The sequence below is a fragment of the Lotus japonicus genome, chromosome 6 (assembly GCF_012489685.1).
Source record: "Lotus japonicus ecotype B-129 chromosome 6, LjGifu_v1.2".
In the NCBI taxonomy this organism is placed as follows: domain Eukaryota; kingdom Viridiplantae; phylum Streptophyta; class Magnoliopsida; order Fabales; family Fabaceae; genus Lotus; species Lotus japonicus.
Window position 1 is genome coordinate 59,917,862 of NC_080046.1, and position 18,749 is coordinate 59,936,610.

At 37.7% G+C, this 18,749-nt stretch overlaps 3 protein-coding genes across 3 annotated transcripts; 1 reads left to right on the forward strand and 2 right to left on the reverse strand.

Annotated features, from left to right (window-relative positions):
- The first annotated feature begins 1,003 nt into the window (after window positions 1-1,003).
- On the forward strand, window positions 1,004-1,539 carry LOC130722017 (uncharacterized). Its single transcript, XM_057572603.1, has one exon. The coding sequence runs from the start codon at window positions 1,207-1,209 to the stop codon at window positions 1,384-1,386; it is 180 nt and encodes a 59-aa protein (XP_057428586.1). The 5' UTR covers window positions 1,004-1,206; the 3' UTR covers window positions 1,387-1,539.
- Window positions 1,540-3,665: 2,126 nt separating this feature from the next.
- On the reverse strand, window positions 3,666-4,049 carry LOC130725684 (14 kDa proline-rich protein DC2.15-like). Its single transcript, XM_057576892.1, has one exon. It carries the CDS (start codon window positions 4,047-4,049, stop codon window positions 3,666-3,668), a length of 384 nt encoding a protein of 127 aa, XP_057432875.1.
- Window positions 4,050-10,994: 6,945 nt separating this feature from the next.
- LOC130725685 (uncharacterized) lies at window positions 10,995-17,011 on the reverse strand. Its single transcript, XM_057576893.1, has 4 exons — window positions 16,972-17,011; window positions 16,104-16,885; window positions 12,213-12,710; window positions 10,995-12,149 (listed from the first exon to the last, which is right to left on the reverse strand). Exons 1-4 carry the CDS (start codon window positions 17,009-17,011, stop codon window positions 10,995-10,997), a joined length of 2,475 nt encoding a protein of 824 aa, XP_057432876.1.
- Between the last annotated feature and the right edge of the window lie 1,738 nt (window positions 17,012-18,749).

Consider the following 18,749-nt stretch of genomic DNA (forward strand, 5'->3'; position numbering starts at 1 on the left):
CAACATGAACATAAGCTGATTAAACATCATCATCATTCCAATACAAAGGAAAAAATATAGTTCATGAACATAAGCTTACTTAAAGCCTACTTAGTAACTTTAAAGAAAACCCTACTTAGCAACTTTAATAATATATATATAAATGGTTGGTAATTGCATGCATAAGGCTTCGGGTTTGGGTACGGGTTTAATCAATCTCACACCCAAACCCAAACATGTTTTAAAATTTGGGTGAAACCCAAACGCAAACCCAAAGAAATCGGGTTTCGCCCGAAATTTCAGGTTGAGTTCGAGTTGGGCCCCGTGGGTTTGAATTTTCTTGCCATCTCTGCACTAGAACTTTGTGATGGAATTTTTCATCGCAAAGAAAGAAAGACTGGTCGTGACAATTTTATAAATAATAGAAAAAAAGTTATTGTCACTTACGGTGACGATTTACACCAATTTAGTAATAAAAAAATTATACTATATTGGTAAATATGTTTAAAATATATACCGTAAATGTAAGTGTAACAATTTAAAAATATCATGCAATTTTTTAAAATTATTTTAATATTCACCATTAAAAATATATACTCGTGATTTATTCTTATGTTAAATAAAACATTCTCTCTCATATATATATATTATGAGTTAATGATTTTCCTCTTTGTAAAAAAAAATATTATGAGTTAATTTTTTGATACATCGGAAAACTATATTATTTTTTAATAGGAATAATCCTCAATTTGTAAATTATTTTTTTGACGTTTAGGAATAATCTATTAAACCCATTTATCTGTCAAAAGAAAATAAACCCATTTAAATATTTGTTGCCATGTTGATATTTATTATTTCTTTTCCAAAACTGCTTTCTTTATTTCGCATTTTTGCAATTTTTTCAATTATTAAATAATGTTTTAGACCGTAAAAAAAAAAGTTTTAAAAGTAAAAGTACGCAGAGACAAATAATGCAAAAGGAAACGCAGAGAGTTGTGTTGGCTCCCGTTGGGATGCGCCCCAACACCAACCATCGTGACCATTGCTACCACACGCTGCTCTCTTCTTCAAACCAACACCATTCCATTTCCTCTAACTCTATAAGTACCACCCTGCATGCATACCTTGAACTTGTGCATAACATCTTCAAGTAAGTAAAGTACTTAATTGCACTCTGTGACGTCGCTTCCGTTCTGTTCTATCCTGTCCTGTTCGTTTCGATTGAAAATGAGGCAACCTGAAGTCTGGGGCCATGGCTCCATAGTGGCGTTTCTCATCATCGCAGCCATTCTTCTCTTCGGCCCACTTTTCATGGGTGCCATTTCGCCGCCAGGAATTCCTCTGGTTCTTGTTTTTCCGGTGGTTATTGTAGCGGTTCTCATCTTTCTCATTGTTGTCTCTAACTGACGATTGCACAATTTGATGGAGCGAATTGAGAAGCAGCACTATATATATGGGATTAGTCTTTTCTTTTCTTGTTTTTTTCTTTTCAAATATGTATGTTCTGTTGTGAGCAATTCGTGAAGATTATTCTTCATGAAACACATTATGTTATGTACAAGTCCAGTACTATTTAAGTGCTTTCAGTGTAGTAAAATCCTTTATTTCATTTTAATTTACTAAGTGCTGTTTCTGTTCAATTTCTTAATGTAGTTCCCCTGAGTGCAGTTTTAGTGGTTCAGTTTGTTTATTTTACAATCAACAATTAGCAAATGATATCCCCTTTTCTCCCAAATTGCTATTAAGACATCATGAGTTGAATTGTGCAATCTTCTATATGTATGTCTTGTTAGAATTTTGGGTCACAAATGTAACTTTTAATTGTGTTAGGGCCATTATTTAATTAGCCAAAACTAAAGTGGTCTATTTAATATTGATCTTATGGCTAAGAGCATATGTGTTATGAAAAGATATTGTGCAGATACCATAAGGCAATATTCTAATTTGATGAGGGGCCAAATTAGAAATATTGAAAACAGAATTGTAACTGATGCAGTTACATATAGGGTTATGGTCCCCAATTGTAGACACAACACAGTAACGTGAAAAGTTTCTCCTCATCCCCATCAGAGAAGAACATCAGGAAACCCTAAGGGTGATCTACAATTGGAAGATAACAATCCCAGATCCTTCAACGATTCTCATGGCTCATTCAGGTACGCTTCCGCTCTAGATCTTCATCATGTTTTTCGGGTATGGGTTAATCAAGTGTGGTTTCGGATTATGCTCCTATTTTCTATATGGGTAGAAAAGCATGTGGTTAGGAACAAATCCTTATTTGTTAGAAACCTACATGTCTTATATAGTTCTATATATATTTTTTTTCCTTTTATTTGGAGATTATTGGTCATGTAATCTTGTACCATTTGATCATATATATTACTAGATTTTGCTTCATCATTAAATTGATCTAAAATTAAAAAGTAAGACTAGTACTTGAACCATCAAGAATATCATCTACTTCTCATTGACATGGTTCCTTCTAATTTTTTCCATGTTTTCGTTCCACGCGCTCTGTGATGGATCACGACATCCATGGATGCTCCCAAATTCATCCAAACCACTACAAACGTTTTGCATGCCACCTTCCTCATGGTTTCTTATCTTCCTTTACGAGCCATGCAAAATGAGAATCATGTGTATGAGATCACTGTTTCTTTTCTCCGTTGTCTCTTTCTCGAGTCCACCATCATGGATCTATATGCCATCCCTTAATTTCTGTATTTGGAATAATCACATGGGATATCAAGCATCAAGTGTTTTTTCCCCTTTCGATCATTTATGGTGTGGTGAAATAGCAAAGTTCTATTGATTGTACATGTAAAAAAAATCACCACGACTACCAACTAAAGTCTTTTATTTATGTTTTCTTGTACAAAATTTTCTAATTTGAGAAGTTTTATTAACCGTGCCTGTAAAAAATTTTACACTAACAATGGATATTAACTAATTATGGTTCAAATTTTTCTATTTATTTGAGAATTGTGGACATTATGAACTTGAAATTCATATGTTAAACTATTAGCACAAGATGAGTAAAGAGATGACTTATGATCCTGTACCGAAAAAAAAAAATTACTTTGATATGATCGCCTCACAGTTTATAATTTTTTTTCTGTTTACTTTTCTTCCCTTCAGTGCTTTTTATTTTATTTTCTCTACAACTGTTTGTTTCCTTTTTTTTAATGATTGAAAAGCTAAAAATGGGCAAAAGTGACATGTTTATGTAGGAATAACTAAAAAGAAGTTATTGTAGAAACTAATATTTTCTTGTTGAGTGGCTAAATCAGTAGAAACTCTAATTATTTTCAATCAATAGTATATAATGGAGATTGGAGATCAATGGTTAATCCTGCATTTCATTGGAATTTAAAAGATAGCATTACTCAGCTAGGTAAAAGATAAGAAATAACATGGAATCAGTTCTTAACATTGAATAAAGTTCTTTATTTCATTCATATATATAAACTTCCGCTTACAACAAGATAAACATAGACAGCTTGCTGCGAGGAGGAAGTAAGAGCTTCCATCCATCACAATTTACAAGCAATAAGTAGCAACAAGAACAACACATAGTTTAGTATTATTTGATTGATTAACATTTATATGGATGTTTATTGGTTATTAATTAATATAACACAGCGTGCATGCGTTAGGCATATGAATATTGCACATGATGCAACTAATTAACGTTTGCATTGGAAGTCTGAGGGCAAGTTGTGGCCACAGCGGTTGAAAATGGTGTGCATGGCAATTTCAATGTCGAAGTGGATATGGAAGAAACGGGCCTTGAATGCACGGCAAAGGCACACGGCGGCAGCATCAATACCGGTTATCTTACCGATGAGGGAGCAGCAGCGCTCTCTTTTTTCTGGAGGATGAACCACCGCGTTCAACAAGCCTGAGCAAACACCCAATTCCAAGTAAGGACAAGTAGTAGGTGATGCTTCAGGGGATTGGGCGGGTGCAAGTGATGCTTTGGGGAATTGGGCGGAGGAGCCAAGGGTGGAGAACAAAAAGAGGTTAACTAGCAGGAGAAGTACTACTGCAGCACTCTTTGAAGATCCCATTTTCTATTTAGTTTGCTTGTGGTGGATGGATGGACATTGTCAGGCTAGTTACTCAATTTATAGGCAAAGTTTTCTTTTTATTGGGTTTTGTCAAATTGAATTAATGGAGGGTGAATGGAGGTGTACCTATATCCATCTTACTATCTGTCTATTCCGCCAAATTAATTAGTTTGAATTGCAGAGGCTACTACATACCCTTGAACTAACCTAGACTGTTTGAATTGCAGATGCTACTACATACCCTTGAATTGTAAAGGTGCAAATTGATGAGTTTGAATTGCAGAGGCTACTACATAGTACATACCCTTGAATTGTAAAGGTGGAAATTGATGAGTTTGAACTGCAGAGGCTACTACATACTCTTGAATTGCAAAGGTGCAATAATAGCAGAACCATCAGCAAGTGAACTTTCAAAGCAATGGCTCCCCACATAGACTTACCTTACAAGAAGCTTGGTAAATGTTGATACTTTGTTTGTTCTATCATCCAAACTCACAACTCATGAAAATGGTCAGAAATATAAGGATTTTGCTGGAGCTGCATGGAGCCTAAATTCACAACACTCGTCTCAATAGGAAAGGCCACCTGAAATACTTATATCAGTGAGAGTTTGAGTTTTAAATTAAGGTTTTCAATACATGACATGTGCATGAAAGCATGATTATCAATAGGATGGCAAGCAAATGGTATATACAGGGCCTTTGTATGAAAAAAAAATCTTAAATTTGAATAGATTCTAAACACTTTTTTTGGTGGCAAAGCCAAATTCCTCGAATTCATTGAACAACTCAGAGAACGAAAAGAGGCACCTAAAGTGACTGGATTAGTTTCCTCATAGCATGGATAGCACAGACATTGGTATCCTCAATCAATCCAACAAGATAAGTATCTGCAGCTTCCTGAGGAGCAAGAACAACATGGCTCGAGATCACCACCAACAAATTCAAACCAGATTTCTAAGAAGCAAAAGAAAAAATATACTAAATCAATGGTAGAATGAGAAATGCTTGTAAGTTGTAATACATTCTCTTGAACACTCTTTCGAACACACTTTATGTGATTGGTTTATATTTTGAAAAGTTCAACAATTTTTAACTAGTGAGAAATGTGTTGACATTTTAAAAAATAAACCAATTAAATGAAGAATGTTATAAAAGTATAAAAGTATATCCAGGGGACATGTAAAATCAGAACTCATATAAAAGTATACGCATTTTTTTAACAGCCAAGATATATTGAAAGGAAGTAAAGGGGTATTTCAAACCCAATACAAAGAGATAAACAAAAAATGACAACAAAGAGAAAGTCCCAAAATTCCAGTACCATGCTAGATTAGATCACTCCCTCTTTCAACATTCCTTAGCAGTCAGAGGGATCAGACCCAGCAACTCATCCAAATCATCTATAGGGGCAGCAATTACATGATAAAAACTAGAAGGCTTCTGGGCCCTCACTTGCAAACATATACTACTGAATGTAACTTTAATGATTGAAACCACAGTACCAGCATCCTATTCCTACCTCTATAGTTCAGCCCCCAGTTGCAGCCACAGAACCATCTTATAATTTGTCTATCAGCCTCCCAACCTCAATGAGAATGGCAAAGACATTACAATATGCCAACTCCAAGGCCTAAAACCTTACAACAACAGCCAACCTTAAGAAATCTAAAAAAGTGTCCTATATATCAACCTTGCTGATATTGTCATTAATTCAGCACCATAATAGTACATAACATCCCACGACCTCAGCGACCCGAGATCATCAACAAACAATAGCTCTACAGTCTACACCAATATTTGTGACTTGTGAGCTGATACTCAAACATAGTAACCTGTCATCAGACCTCAATATACACCTATATCCCAACATAGCACACTTCATCAAATTTAAGCAATGGAAGATCAGATACAGAGATTCCAGTTACAATCTATACTATTCTGCAATTGCAACATTTGTTATGAAATCGAACTGGTAAAGAAAATGCTCAATAATTTTTAAAACTCAACTACAAAGAAGGTTTCTAGTGCACATTGCAATTTACAAGCTGTTCTGTCCTTAATCTACACGAGGCACACAATCAAGAAGCTCAATCTAGCAACATGTTTGTGAGTTTCTCTGAGATAGTGGCATGTTCTTGCAATACGAACACAACCCATTAACAATCGTCGACAAAAACAAAGAAAATTATGAAAACCTGGTAGCTAGCTGATTCCTTAAATAATAGATTCCTCGTATTCTCGAAGTTTTTTTTTTTTGATAAGCTCGTATTCTCGAAGGTGAAAGCGTGCATTGAACGACACTATTCACCTGCGTCGCTTCTTTGTGATTTCATTCATTATCACATCTTCGCCCAGTGGAAGTGGTGGTGGCGCAAGGGCGACCTCATACTCGATATGTGAGAGACTAATCTCCTGAAATACTGTTACACTAAAGTGGAGATCCCTCAAAATCGAATTTATTCATCCCGAAGTTACGGGGCTATTTTGCCAGAGATTCTTAGAGAGTCAAGACTCGAGCCTCTTCCACTTGAACCAACACATTGTGGTATTAGATGCGTTTGTTATTGCTTAGAAAAATGGATTTAACCTTATAAAAAATAATTCAATTTATTTTGAGCGATTTAAAAAAAAACTATCTTGCACAATGATGAATGCGTTCTTAAAATTTGTTAATTAACTATATTTATTGCAATATTGTTATATATGATGGCATAAAATGACTCTTTAAGTTAAGTCAAGAGTGAGATCTTAACAGACACATTTGGTGACTTCACTGATGTAATGATTGCTTGGAATTTAGGCAAACTTAAAAATGTTGGTTGTGTTTTAAACAACAGCCATGCCCCCCACTTAATGACCAATAAAAAGATGCTTAATGGACTAAAATGTCATGTCATTTGTTTGACTATGTTCCAAGTTTGAATCCTAAACTTCTTAAAATTTGTATTTTATCCCCAACTTTTTGCCAATAACAATGATCAAGCCCCCACCACCCCCACCAATGGCAACGTTGTTTGAAACTCAAAATTACAAAAATTCAGATCAAAACCCAGATCATGATGGGTCTGAGAAGCAACCCGTTTCGCACAGATCCACGATGGCAAGGCTGGAGAAGAGGAGAGGTTGTGATGGGCTCAACTTCTGTGGATGCCTTGCTCGATGGAGGTCCCGGACCTCCTGGTCGCAGGAGAGGTCGTAAGCGGCGGAAGCAAAGGTCGTAGGCGGTGATCGCAGTGACTGGAAAAGAAGAAGGGGAATAACCCATTTGTGCAGATCTGGTGCTTCAAGAGTTGCTATAGATTGGGGGTTTGTGGGTTGATTTCGCTGTTTTATGGGACTAATTTCATTCAATTGCCTTCTTCAACCTCCAATTTTAGTTTCGACAGGGATCCTTGAAAAATCTCTACCTAGGTTTGCTTCTCCCTCGTACAAAAGCAGACAAGGAGCGTTTCTGATGGATGCAACTTGCAAAGTAGAGGGTTGGCAATGAAAGGAGAAAAAAGAGAGGGATGGGGCTGATGAGATAAGACTTTGTGGTTCATGATGATGATGGACATGGAGAATGGGGAGGGTCCATCGATGAAGAAGATGAACAGATTATTATTATTTTTTTTTGGGCTTAAATATGTTGGAGGCCCCTATAAAATAGGGGTCCTTTGGTTTAAGCCCCTACAAAATTTTTTCTTGGGAATAAGCCCCTAATGAGAAAATAATATATAGTGATAAGCCCCTGCCGTCAACTTCCGTTAAAAAATATATGAGTCAACAAACGGAGCTGACGTGGACCTTTGCCACCTCATCAAGTGGGCCCACAAGCTGTTGACGTGGAAATGAGAAGAGAAATATGAAAATGTCAAATGTGGGATTTGAACCCAAGACCTAGAGCATAATGGGCAACATCCTTCCCACTAGGCTACAAGCTGCATCTTTAATACAAGTGCAAAATTTGATATATATCTCATTTAAACTTACAATTTTTTTTAAAAACACCATAATCAGGATTCGAACACCATACATGGAGGATCATACTCAATGTCCTTACAATTGAGCCACTAGCTCATTTTGTTATTCATGCGCACAACAATATATATATATATATATATATATATATATATATATTATGTAAAAAAAAGAACAAGAATTCAACCCCACTTAAATCATAAAAAACTATTATTTTGTTCTTTCAGTATATATACTCATTAGTACTTAAAAGAAGTCAATATATGAACTCTAATAAATTTGTAAGATTTAACTTTTTTACGTTTTAAAGTTTTGTAAATATGTTTTTCTATTTACATTTAATATTTTATTTTGTTTCAAATTGATACATTATATTTTTTTGAACTCCAATTGATACATTATATAAGAGCGTATAAGAGCCTAAAAATGTAATTTTTAGAACTACCACATCAAATTTATTTAGCATTATCAGTTTGTTTTTAAATATATATTTAGTTTTGCGCTAAAAATACATGCATAAATTAGGCATTGACTTAGTGGTTAGAGCCTCCTCCATGAACCTCTATGTTTTGGGTTCAAATCATGCTTAGGACATTTTTAAATTTTTGGTTGAAATATTAGCAGCTTCAGTTTAAATAAGATATATATTAAATTTTGCACTTATACTAAAGATGCAGCTTGTAGCCTAGTGGGAAGGATGTTGCCCATTATGCTCTAGGTCTTGGGTTCAAATCCCACATTTGGCATTTTCATATTTCTCTTCTCATTTCCACGTCAGCAGCTTGTGGGCCCACTTGATGAGGTGGCAAAGGTCCACGTCAGCTCCGTTTGCTGACTCATATATTTTTTAACGGAAGTTGACGACAGGGGCTTATCACTATATATTATTTTCTCATTAGGGGCTTATTCCCAAGAAAAAATTTTGTAGGGGCTTAAACCAAAGGACCCCTATTTTATAGGGGCTCCCAACATATTTAAGCCTTTTTTTTGGAAGAAAACAAATTAAGTTTTTTTTTAACAAAAAATATATTAAGTTTTGTTTTTGTTTTGAAATAAACAGATTAAGTTGTTTTACCCCCAATTTGAATATCATAAAACAAACATTTAATTTTTTTTAATATAAATATAAAATTCACAATACAAATAGTTGAGGGACCAGACTTCAAATTTCAAAAGTTATAATGACAAGGCAACTCATTTACACCATGGCATTCATTGATTGGATAATAGAGAAACAACATTGTAACCCCCTCTCACAAAACAACATGTAAAAATTTGCCTGGAATTTAACATATGAACATAAAATATATGGTTAATGGACAAATTAGTCATTGATTATGTAAACGAGTTTAATTTTAGTATCTCCATCGAAAAATAATGTTTAGCGGCAGCTATTTTTAACTGTCACTAAATATCATTTGTCTTCTGAATGACTAAAAATATTATGTCGCTATTTAATGAGGGCTTAAATAACTTTTTAGTCCTTGAAATTATAAAGGGAATCAAATCTAGTCCCTGTAAAATTTTCACATCATATCAGGTCCCTAAAATTGTTTTTTTAATCTAATTAAGTCATTTTGCTCAATTTTGACCGGTCAACAGTTTAGTGGCAAGTCTAGTCAGCTAAGGATGACCACATGGACTTTTTCACATCAATTTTAGTCCTTGAAAAAAAATTAAACAATTTTAATCCCTGTTCTTCCACCTTCATTTTCTTCCTCTTCCACCTTCTTCCACTTCCCCCATAACTCAAATCCTCTCATAAATTCAAATCCTAAAAAAACTATATGTTCATTATATTCACATTGTTCTTTCAAAACCTAGGAAATCAGAGGAAAACACAAATCATGCCAACCGGGACTAAAATTGATTAAAATATTTTTCAAGGGATTAAAACTGATGTTAAAAAGTCAACGTGGCCATCCATAGCTGACTAGGCTTGCCACTGAACCGTTGACTGGTCAAAATTGAGCAAAATGACTTAATTAGATTAAAAAAACAATTTTAGGGACCCAATTTGATGTGAAAATTTTACATGGACCAGGTTTGATTCCCTTTACAATTTCAAGGACTAAAAGAGGATTTAAGCCTTTAATGAGATATTTAAAAGCGCCGCGAATGACATTTCAATCTAAATCGCTTACATAAATAAGCAATGTAACATGCCTTTGTGTCTCTTTCTTTAAAACTGATTTTTAGCGTAGGGTCTCCTTTTGCTTTCTCACATAAAACAAAAATGACCAAAATTATGAAAAGAAAAGTAGGAAATCAGAATTGTACACTACAAAAAAACTTGCCATATAGTGACGGTAGCAAACCGTTGATAACAGATAAAAAATCTGTTGGTAACTGATAAAAAAACTGTAGGTATAGTCCAAAAAACTTATACCGATAGAAATTATTTTCATAGTTTTTAATTCGCTATGCCGATGGTTTGCTATTCGTCACTATACGGTATAGTGACAGAAATACCTCCGTAAGAATAATAATTTAAGATTTACCTATGAATTCTCTTCTGTCGGAATACATAAAAAATGACTAAAAAAGATAGTTTTTAACGGCGGTTCAAACCACTGCAACAAGGGAGAAATTGGAAGAAAATGATATGGCCGGCCTAGCCACCATAAACTGCTTTATAAGTTCAAGATGAAACTAGGAAGGACCAGAAGCCATTAAACCTAAAACCCTAATTTAGCATCATCATTCTAAATATTATTCATCCATAATCACAAAAAATAATATAGTATAGGATTAAAATGCTTCCCTTAAAACTATGAATCAAAAAAAAAATATGAGCATGTATATCAACATAAATGCTCACAACAGACAAGTTACAAGATAATCACTTACTAATACACATGCTTAATAATCACACACACACACATATATATATACACACATATATATAAGTTTATTGGTGATTAATAAAGATATACAATATATAGTATGCATGCGTTATACATGAATATTGCACATGCTGCAATTAATTAACGATGCATTGGAAGTCTGAGGGCAAGTCGCGGCCACAACATTTTAGTATGGTGCGCATGGCAACTACAACGTCAATGTGGATATGGAAGACACGTGCCCTGAATGAGTGGCATAGGCACACGGCAGCAACATCAATATCAGTAAGAAAACTGAGGAGAGAGCAACACTGCTTCTTGTTATGTGGATCAACAAATATGTTCAACAAGCCCGAGCAAACACCCAATTGCAAGATGGGACAACTAGTTGCAGGTGATGGTGCTTTAGGAGGTTGAGCGGGTGTGGGTGATGATGCTTCAGGGCATTGGGAAGGTGTAGGTGGTGCTTCAGGTGAAGGCGTAGGTGATGCTTCAGGGGATTGAGAAGGTGTAGGCGATGGAGCTTCAGGGGACTGAGCGGGTGTAGGTGATACTTCAGGTGAAGGCGTAGGTGATTCTTCAGGAGATTGAGAGGGTGTAGGTGATACTTCAGGGGATTGAGTGGGTGTAGGTGATGGTGCTTTAGGGGATTGATCGGGTGTAGGTGATGCTTCAGGTGTGGGTGTAGGTGATTCTTCAGGGGATTGAATGGGTGTAGGTGATGGTGCTTCAGGGGACTGAGCGGGTGTAGGTGATACTTCTGGTGAAGGCGTAGGAGATTCTTCAGGAGATTGAGAGGGTGTAGGTGATACTTCAGGGGATTGAGTGGGTGTAGGTGATACTTCAGGAGATTGAGTGGGTGCAGGTGATGGTGCTTCTGGAGATTGGGTGGGCGTAGGTGATGAGACTTCAGGGGACTGAGCGGGTGTAGGTGATGATGCTTCAGGTGAAGGCGTAGGTGATTCTTCAGGGGACTGTGAAGGTGTAGGTGATGCTTCAGGTGATTGAGTTGGTACATGTGATGGTGCTTCACGGGATTGAGAAGGTGTAGGTGATGCTTCAGGTGAAGGCGTAGGTGATTCTTCAGGGGATTGAGAAGGTGTAGGTGATGCTTCAGGGGATTGTGCGGGTGTAGATGATGGTGCTTCAGGGGACAGAGCAGGTGTAGGTGAAGGCGTAGGTGATTCTTCAGGGGAATGAGAAGGAGTAGGTGATGCTTCAGGGGATTGGACAGGTGTAGGTGATGGTGCTTCAGGGGACTGCGCTGGCGTAGGTGATGGTGCTTCAGGGGACTACGCGGGTGTAGGTGAAGGCGTAGGTGATTCTTCAGGGGATTGAGAAGGTGTAGGTGATACTTCAGGGGATTGAGTGGGTGTAGGTGATGCTTCAGGTGTAGGCGTAGGTGATTCTTCAGGGGATTGAGCGGGTGTAGGTGATGGTGCTTCGGGGGATTGAGCGGGTGTAGATGATACTTCAGGTGAAGGAGTAGGTGATTCTTCAGGGGATTGAGAAGGAGTAGGTGATGATTCAAAGGATTGAGCAGGTGTTGGTGATGGTGCTTCAGGGGATTGATTGGGTGCAGGTGATGGTGTTTCAGGGGATTGGTCAGGTGCAGCTAATACTTCAGGGGATTGAGCGGATGTAGGTATAGCTTCAGGTGCAGACGTAGGTGATTCTTCTGGGGATTGAGAAGGTGTAGGTGATGCTTCAGGGGATTGAGTGGGTGTAGGTGATTGTGCTTTAGGGAATTGAGCGGGTGTAGGTGATGATTCAGGGGATTTAGCGGGTGTAGGTTTTGCTTCAGGTGCAGGTGTAGGTGATTTTTCTGGGGATTTACCGGGTTTGGGTTTTTTCTTTTTTTGTTAAGCTTGAGCGGGTATAGGTGATGTTTTTGGTGGTGACGTTTCTAGGGATTGGGTGGGTGTAGGTGTAGGTGATTTTTCTGTGAATTTAGCGGGTTTAGGTTTTCTCTTTTTTTGATAAGCTTGAGTGGGTATAGGTGATGCTTCTGGTGGGGATGATTTAAGAGATTGGGCGGGTGGTGATACTGCATAGGAATGGGCGGAGGATGAGCCAAGGGTGGAGAACAAAAAGAGGTTAACTAGTAGGAGAAGTGCAGCACTCTTTGAAGATTTCATTTTCTAACTAATTTACTTGTGGTTGTGAGGTTTGTTAGCTACAGAATTTATAGGTGGTCTGATATAGGCGAACCTAGTCGGTATGTAATTGGGCTAATCAATATTCTGTACTTAATGGGCCGGGTCACCCATGGTCCTTCCGGATCAAAACCCCACTATAAATAAAGAAGGACCGCCCAAGCGGCAGGGATCCTATCATTTCACGCATTTTCATTTACTTTGTTTACTTCGCTTGCTCTCAAACTGGTTTGCCTTTAGTCTGTGGTTCTATACCGGAACGCTAAGTATTTATTGAAAGCTCAGGGATTGATAAAGCAGATAGGCACAGTGCAGGTCAATTATGTTCCGCGCGAGGAGAATACAAGGGCGGATATTTTATCAAAGTTAGCAAGCACCAAGAAGCCAGGAAACAATAAGTCAGTCATCCAGGAAGTTTTAAGCAGCCCGAGTATCGAAGAGGATGAGACAATGATGGTGTTAACTTCATCTGATTCAGATTGGATGGGGCGTATCAAAAAGTGTTTGGAGGCAGAAGGCTCTGAGTTGTTGACATTTTCTAAAGATCAAATTCGCGAGGCTAGTCGTTACACATTGTTGAGCGATCAATTATACAGAAGAGGGATTGGAGTACCTTTATTGAGATGTGTCTCTAAGGATGAGGCAGAAAGAATCATGTTTGAGGTTCACGAAGGTGTGTGTGCAAGTCATGTGGGGGGAAGATCTTTGGCAGCGAAAGTGCTCAGAGCAGGGTTCTATTGGCCAACTTTACGAGGGGATTGTATGGAATATGTGAAGAAGTGTGGTAAATGTCAAATTTATGCAGATTTACATAAGGCGCCGCCTGAGACTCTTAGCTCAATGAGTTCATCGTGGCCATTTGCAATGTGGGGAGTAGATATTCTGGGACCGTTCACTCCAGCAGGTTCTCAGATCAGATTTATTTTGGTTGCGATAGACTATTTTACTAAGTGGATTGAGGCGGAATCAATGGCGAAAATAACAGCAGAAAAAGTCAAAAAGTTTTATTGGAGAAAATTGGTTTGCAGATTTGGCGTTCCAGCAACTATCGTCTCAGACAATGGAACACAGTTCACTAGCAGGAGTGTGAAGGATTTTTGTGCAGGAATGGGAATTGAGATGCGCTTCGCCTCAGTTGAGCACCCTCAGACAAATGGACAGGTAGAGTCAGCAAATAAAGTCATTCTCAATGGAATTAGAAAGCGTCTAGGCGAAGCTAAAGGATTGTGGGCTGAAGAGTTGATCACGGTCATTTGGGCGTACAATACTACTCCTCAATCAACTACCGGCGAATCGCCTTTTAAGTTGACTTACGGGGTAGATGCTATGATCCCAGCAGAATTGCAAGATGTAACTTTCAGGGTGGCGACTTATAGTGAAGAGCAGAACGACATGAATAGATTGGTTGATCTCAATTTAGCAGAGGAAACGCAAGCAGAAGTTCGTTTGAGGCAGGCAATGGTAAAACAAAGGTCGGAAAGGCGATACAACTCTAGAGTGGTTCCGAGGCAAATGAAAGTTGGTGATTTGGTTCTGCACAGGAAGGCGAAGGGGCCTGATGATTCGAAGTTATCACCTAATTGGGAAGGACCTTACAGGATTCTGCGAGAGCTTGGTCATGGGGCGTATCATTTGGAGGAGTTATTTGGGCGAAGGGTCCCAAGGGCTTGGAACGCACAGCATCTCCGTTACTATTACAGTTGAAGTGCAGGGTGGTTCGTTCAGTCTGTTTTGTGTTGTACAGTTTGTTTCAGTGTATGTTCGTCCAAGACTATGTTTCGTTGTTTCAGTTTGTGTGTGTTGAAGTCTACTTTTGTTGGTTGTATCGTTTAAGACTATGTTTGTTGTGTAAGACTAAGTTTGATGCACTCTTTTCTCTACCCCAGGCCGGAGAGTTTTTAACGAGGCATCAATTATTAATGAATAACAGGTATGCACTCTTTTCTCTACCCCAGGCGGGAGAGTTTTTAACGAGGCATAACCTTTTTAAAATGGTCAAGGGCGTATCATTTTACTTATTTCTTTTACCCATAGCGGAAACTTATCAACTAAGGTCTATCAATTGGGCGACGTCAGACAATTGAGAAAAAAGTAAGTCTCTTAAAACAAGAGCATTCGACCACGAATTCATAAGCACAGTCTTAAATTGGATTTAAGCTTGTCCAAACTAAGCACAAGTCTCCACGCGAGCATACTAATGAAATCAAATATTTTGACTTTGATTTCCATGAGTAACTATGTCAAAAATGAAAAATTTGACTAAGTTATGTACACAAAGGCCTTATGATTCCAAAGTAGTTGATTAAGTTTAGACCCTAAAACATTTAAAGAGATTCACTCAAGAGTATTTTACTATGTACAGTAAAATGAGAGGGTAACGTACTCAACTAAATGACGAGGGCGGACTGATTTGGTGAAAGGTTAGTAAATGTCATTTGTGTTAAGTTATATGTTTAAATTATGTGATGACTTGAATATCTAAGTGAAGTTACGCTTATATTTTTAAGTTGTATGATAACCTAGATGACTAAGTTATGATATGTTTAGTTATAGAATTAGTTATTGCGATAGTTGTTTGGGGTGAATTAGGGATAATGTTGTTACAGAAATTATGAAATTTTAGGTTTTAGGCGAAGAAATTATGACATATGTAGTTTTTTAGGCAAAACAAGTAAAATGTGAAGTACTCATATAAATGCTGAAAGGAAATTCATTGCGTTAAGGGAAAAGTTCAGTACATAAAAGCGAAGAAATAAAGGGACGAAAATTAAAGAGACCGGAGGTCTTTTACATAGTCTGATAAAAAGGAAAAGGAAATAAGACTTGTCATTAATGGTTTTCTCCCTCCCCTTCTTTGGTGTTGACATTTTCTTCTTCATTCTTGTCTTCTTTTTCTTCTTCTTCTTCTTCCTCTTCTCCTTCCTCATCCGCGTTATCCGGGCTGATCAGTTTTCCGTCTACGATACGTGCATAAGGGTTTGAACCCTCCAAGTTGATAGTCAGGTCAGGATTGAGAAAAACGATTTGATCTTTCGCCTTGGCGAAACCAGCTTCAAATTGCTCTAAGATAGAACATTTTAGTTCGGCTACCTCAGTTTTCAAGTTGGAATTTTCTTCTAAAACTTGGTTGTGGACAGTAGTCAGTTGGGTAAGGTCAGCCCTTGTCTTCTCATTTTCTCCAGTCAGTGTTTGAATGGAAGTGTTGTTTTCTTCAATAGTTTTCTTCAAGTTTTCAACCTCTGAAGCCAGATCCGCGGCTTTCTTGTCAGTAGCCTTTTTGGATTTTTCCAAAAGCTTCAATGTGGCTCTCATTTTCTCAACTTCTTTTTCTTTTTCTTCGATGAGCTTGGCGCTTGAAAGGCCATCAAATCCAGCAGATTCAAGATCAATCATCTTAGAAATTGCAGCAATTTCCAAACCTTTCGTCATCATGGCTTGACAAGCCTCCCTCAATCCGATCTTCCTCATTTTTTCACGGTCCGCCTCAAAGACCAAATTTGTTTCCACCAAAGAGTTGAAATCAATCTTCGAATCCCATAGTGAGGTCACTTCGTTGGAAGTTAACTCTTCAAATTCCTTTAACAGATTCTTCCAGCAGGGGGGCGGAGCGCTTGATGAACAGCCTTTGTTCATATCAATAGCAGCACTTTTGTTCATAAATTGATCCAGAGAGGTTTGATTGGGAGTCTTGTTTTTGGCCGAGGCAGCTTCATAATTCTTCTTCTTTTTCTTGGCGGGGCGGTCAGTTTCAGTGCCGGAATGACTGGTGTTTTGTTCAGCGATGGATTTCGCCGGATTTCTTTTCTCGCGAGCAGCTTGTTGTTCACGGCGGAAACGGAGGATGTCATCCTCTGATAGGCGAGCCATTCTTGCTGTATTAAATAAAAAGAAACAGTGTTAAAGAAAAAGAGAAGTTTATAGGAATATCAGAAGAAGAATGTAAATTAGGATGCCTTACCAATGTATGCACCCACATCATTTTTAGAAAGGGCTTCCATAAAGTCTGTAAGGTTTAATCCTAAGCCAGATAGAAATTGGCATTCTACACGCTCTTCTGGAGTCAGGGCGTCATCAGAAATCTTGATGATGACTTCGTACCGGTTCGTCCAGTAGAATGGGAACCGGGGACTTCCATCATCATAATAAAAGATGTCTTTGCAGGGTTCAAATTCGCGAAGTTTAAAAAATTTTGCTTTGAAGTGTTTATAGTGGCTTTTGAAAAGGGTGAACAGTCCTAGACCCCTGGCGGTAGCGAGCGAAACGTACTCCCCTCTAACGTTTCGCCCACAAGTTTTAAAGAAGTAGAAAAATTTATTGCTAGTGGGTTGGATTTGTAAAGTGTGGCACAAGACCTCAAAGGCTTTTATGTAAGCCCAAGCATTACCATGAAGCTGGGTAGGGGCTACGTTCAGGAGAGTCAGGATAGAGCAGGTAAAATCTGAGAAGGGTAGGGTATATTTCAGATCAGAAAACAGGTTTTCAAAGAGAAAAGTGAAGTTTCGCCCTTGTTCATCTTTTTTCCCGAAACAACATGGTTCGTCAGGGGCACAGGGTAATATATCTAAGTGGGCATCTAGTCCGTCTTTTCTAAAATTATACTTTGTGATTAAATTTATAACAGCCTTGGGAGTGTTAATTTTAGAGAATTGTTTTTTGATTTTACTAGAGACCCATAGAGAATCTGCAGAAGTTGGAGCACTAGGAGTAGAGATTTCTTTACGGGTACGTTTAGTAGTCATTTTTCTGATCCTGAAAATGAAAATTTAGAAGTATGAGATGAGATGGAGAAGGAATTTAGGAGTGAATTCTGGGTTATTCAAACTGGAGACTTCTGGGTAAAAAAAAAAAAGATAAAAATAGGTTTTATGCATAATGTTGAAAAGTAGAAGTAAGATGCAGAAATTTCAGACAAGAAAAGAGGAAAGAGAGTTACCTGGAAAAATGGGGCTTGAGCAAGTTCTGGATTAGGAAGTTCTAGGATGTAGCGAGAGAGTGCCAAGGTTGAGGAAGCAGTGAAGATTAAAAGAATTTTTGTTCTGGTATATGGTGAGGGTAGAAAGCACAAGTAAGGGTAAAGTAAAAATGGAAGACTTTATATAGAAAGGGGGATGAAGGTGAAAGGGTGATTTGAAGGAGGAATGGTCGCGTGTTTTCACACGCGCATTTAAAGCGCATGGTTTGACGATTGGACGGAGGTGACGTTTCAGTCTGAAAAGTTTTGAATGAGAAAGGAGATGACTGTTGAGGATTTTGAATTTCAAGGGGCATATTGGTCCGGAAGAGGGGATATGTGAGAGAGTGTATTTAATTTCCATGATTTAAAGAGGGCATATTGGTACGAAAACTTTAGGAAAGGGTGTGAGTTTTCATGTGTGGATTCTGTTTGTGATTTATGATATCAATTACGTTTATTTCTTTCTTAATGATTGTGTTAATAGAGCAGTGCTAAAACGTAGCTCCAAGTTCCTAGATATATGCAAAATATTTGGTGGATATATTTATGACAGGGAAAGTAATGATGATCTTGGAAATTTTATATGATAAGTGCAAGTGAAACGACAGCTGAATGGACTCGACAGCTGGGTTCAGTGCATCAAAAGAGACAAGGGAAAAGTCAAATTAATTTGGTCATTATTTATTTTGTCTGAGAAATTTAGTTTGTTCGCCCATTTTACCTTGCGTCTTGTTTATGTGATAATCAACATAACAGTTGTGGGCTTCATAAAGACACTCTCG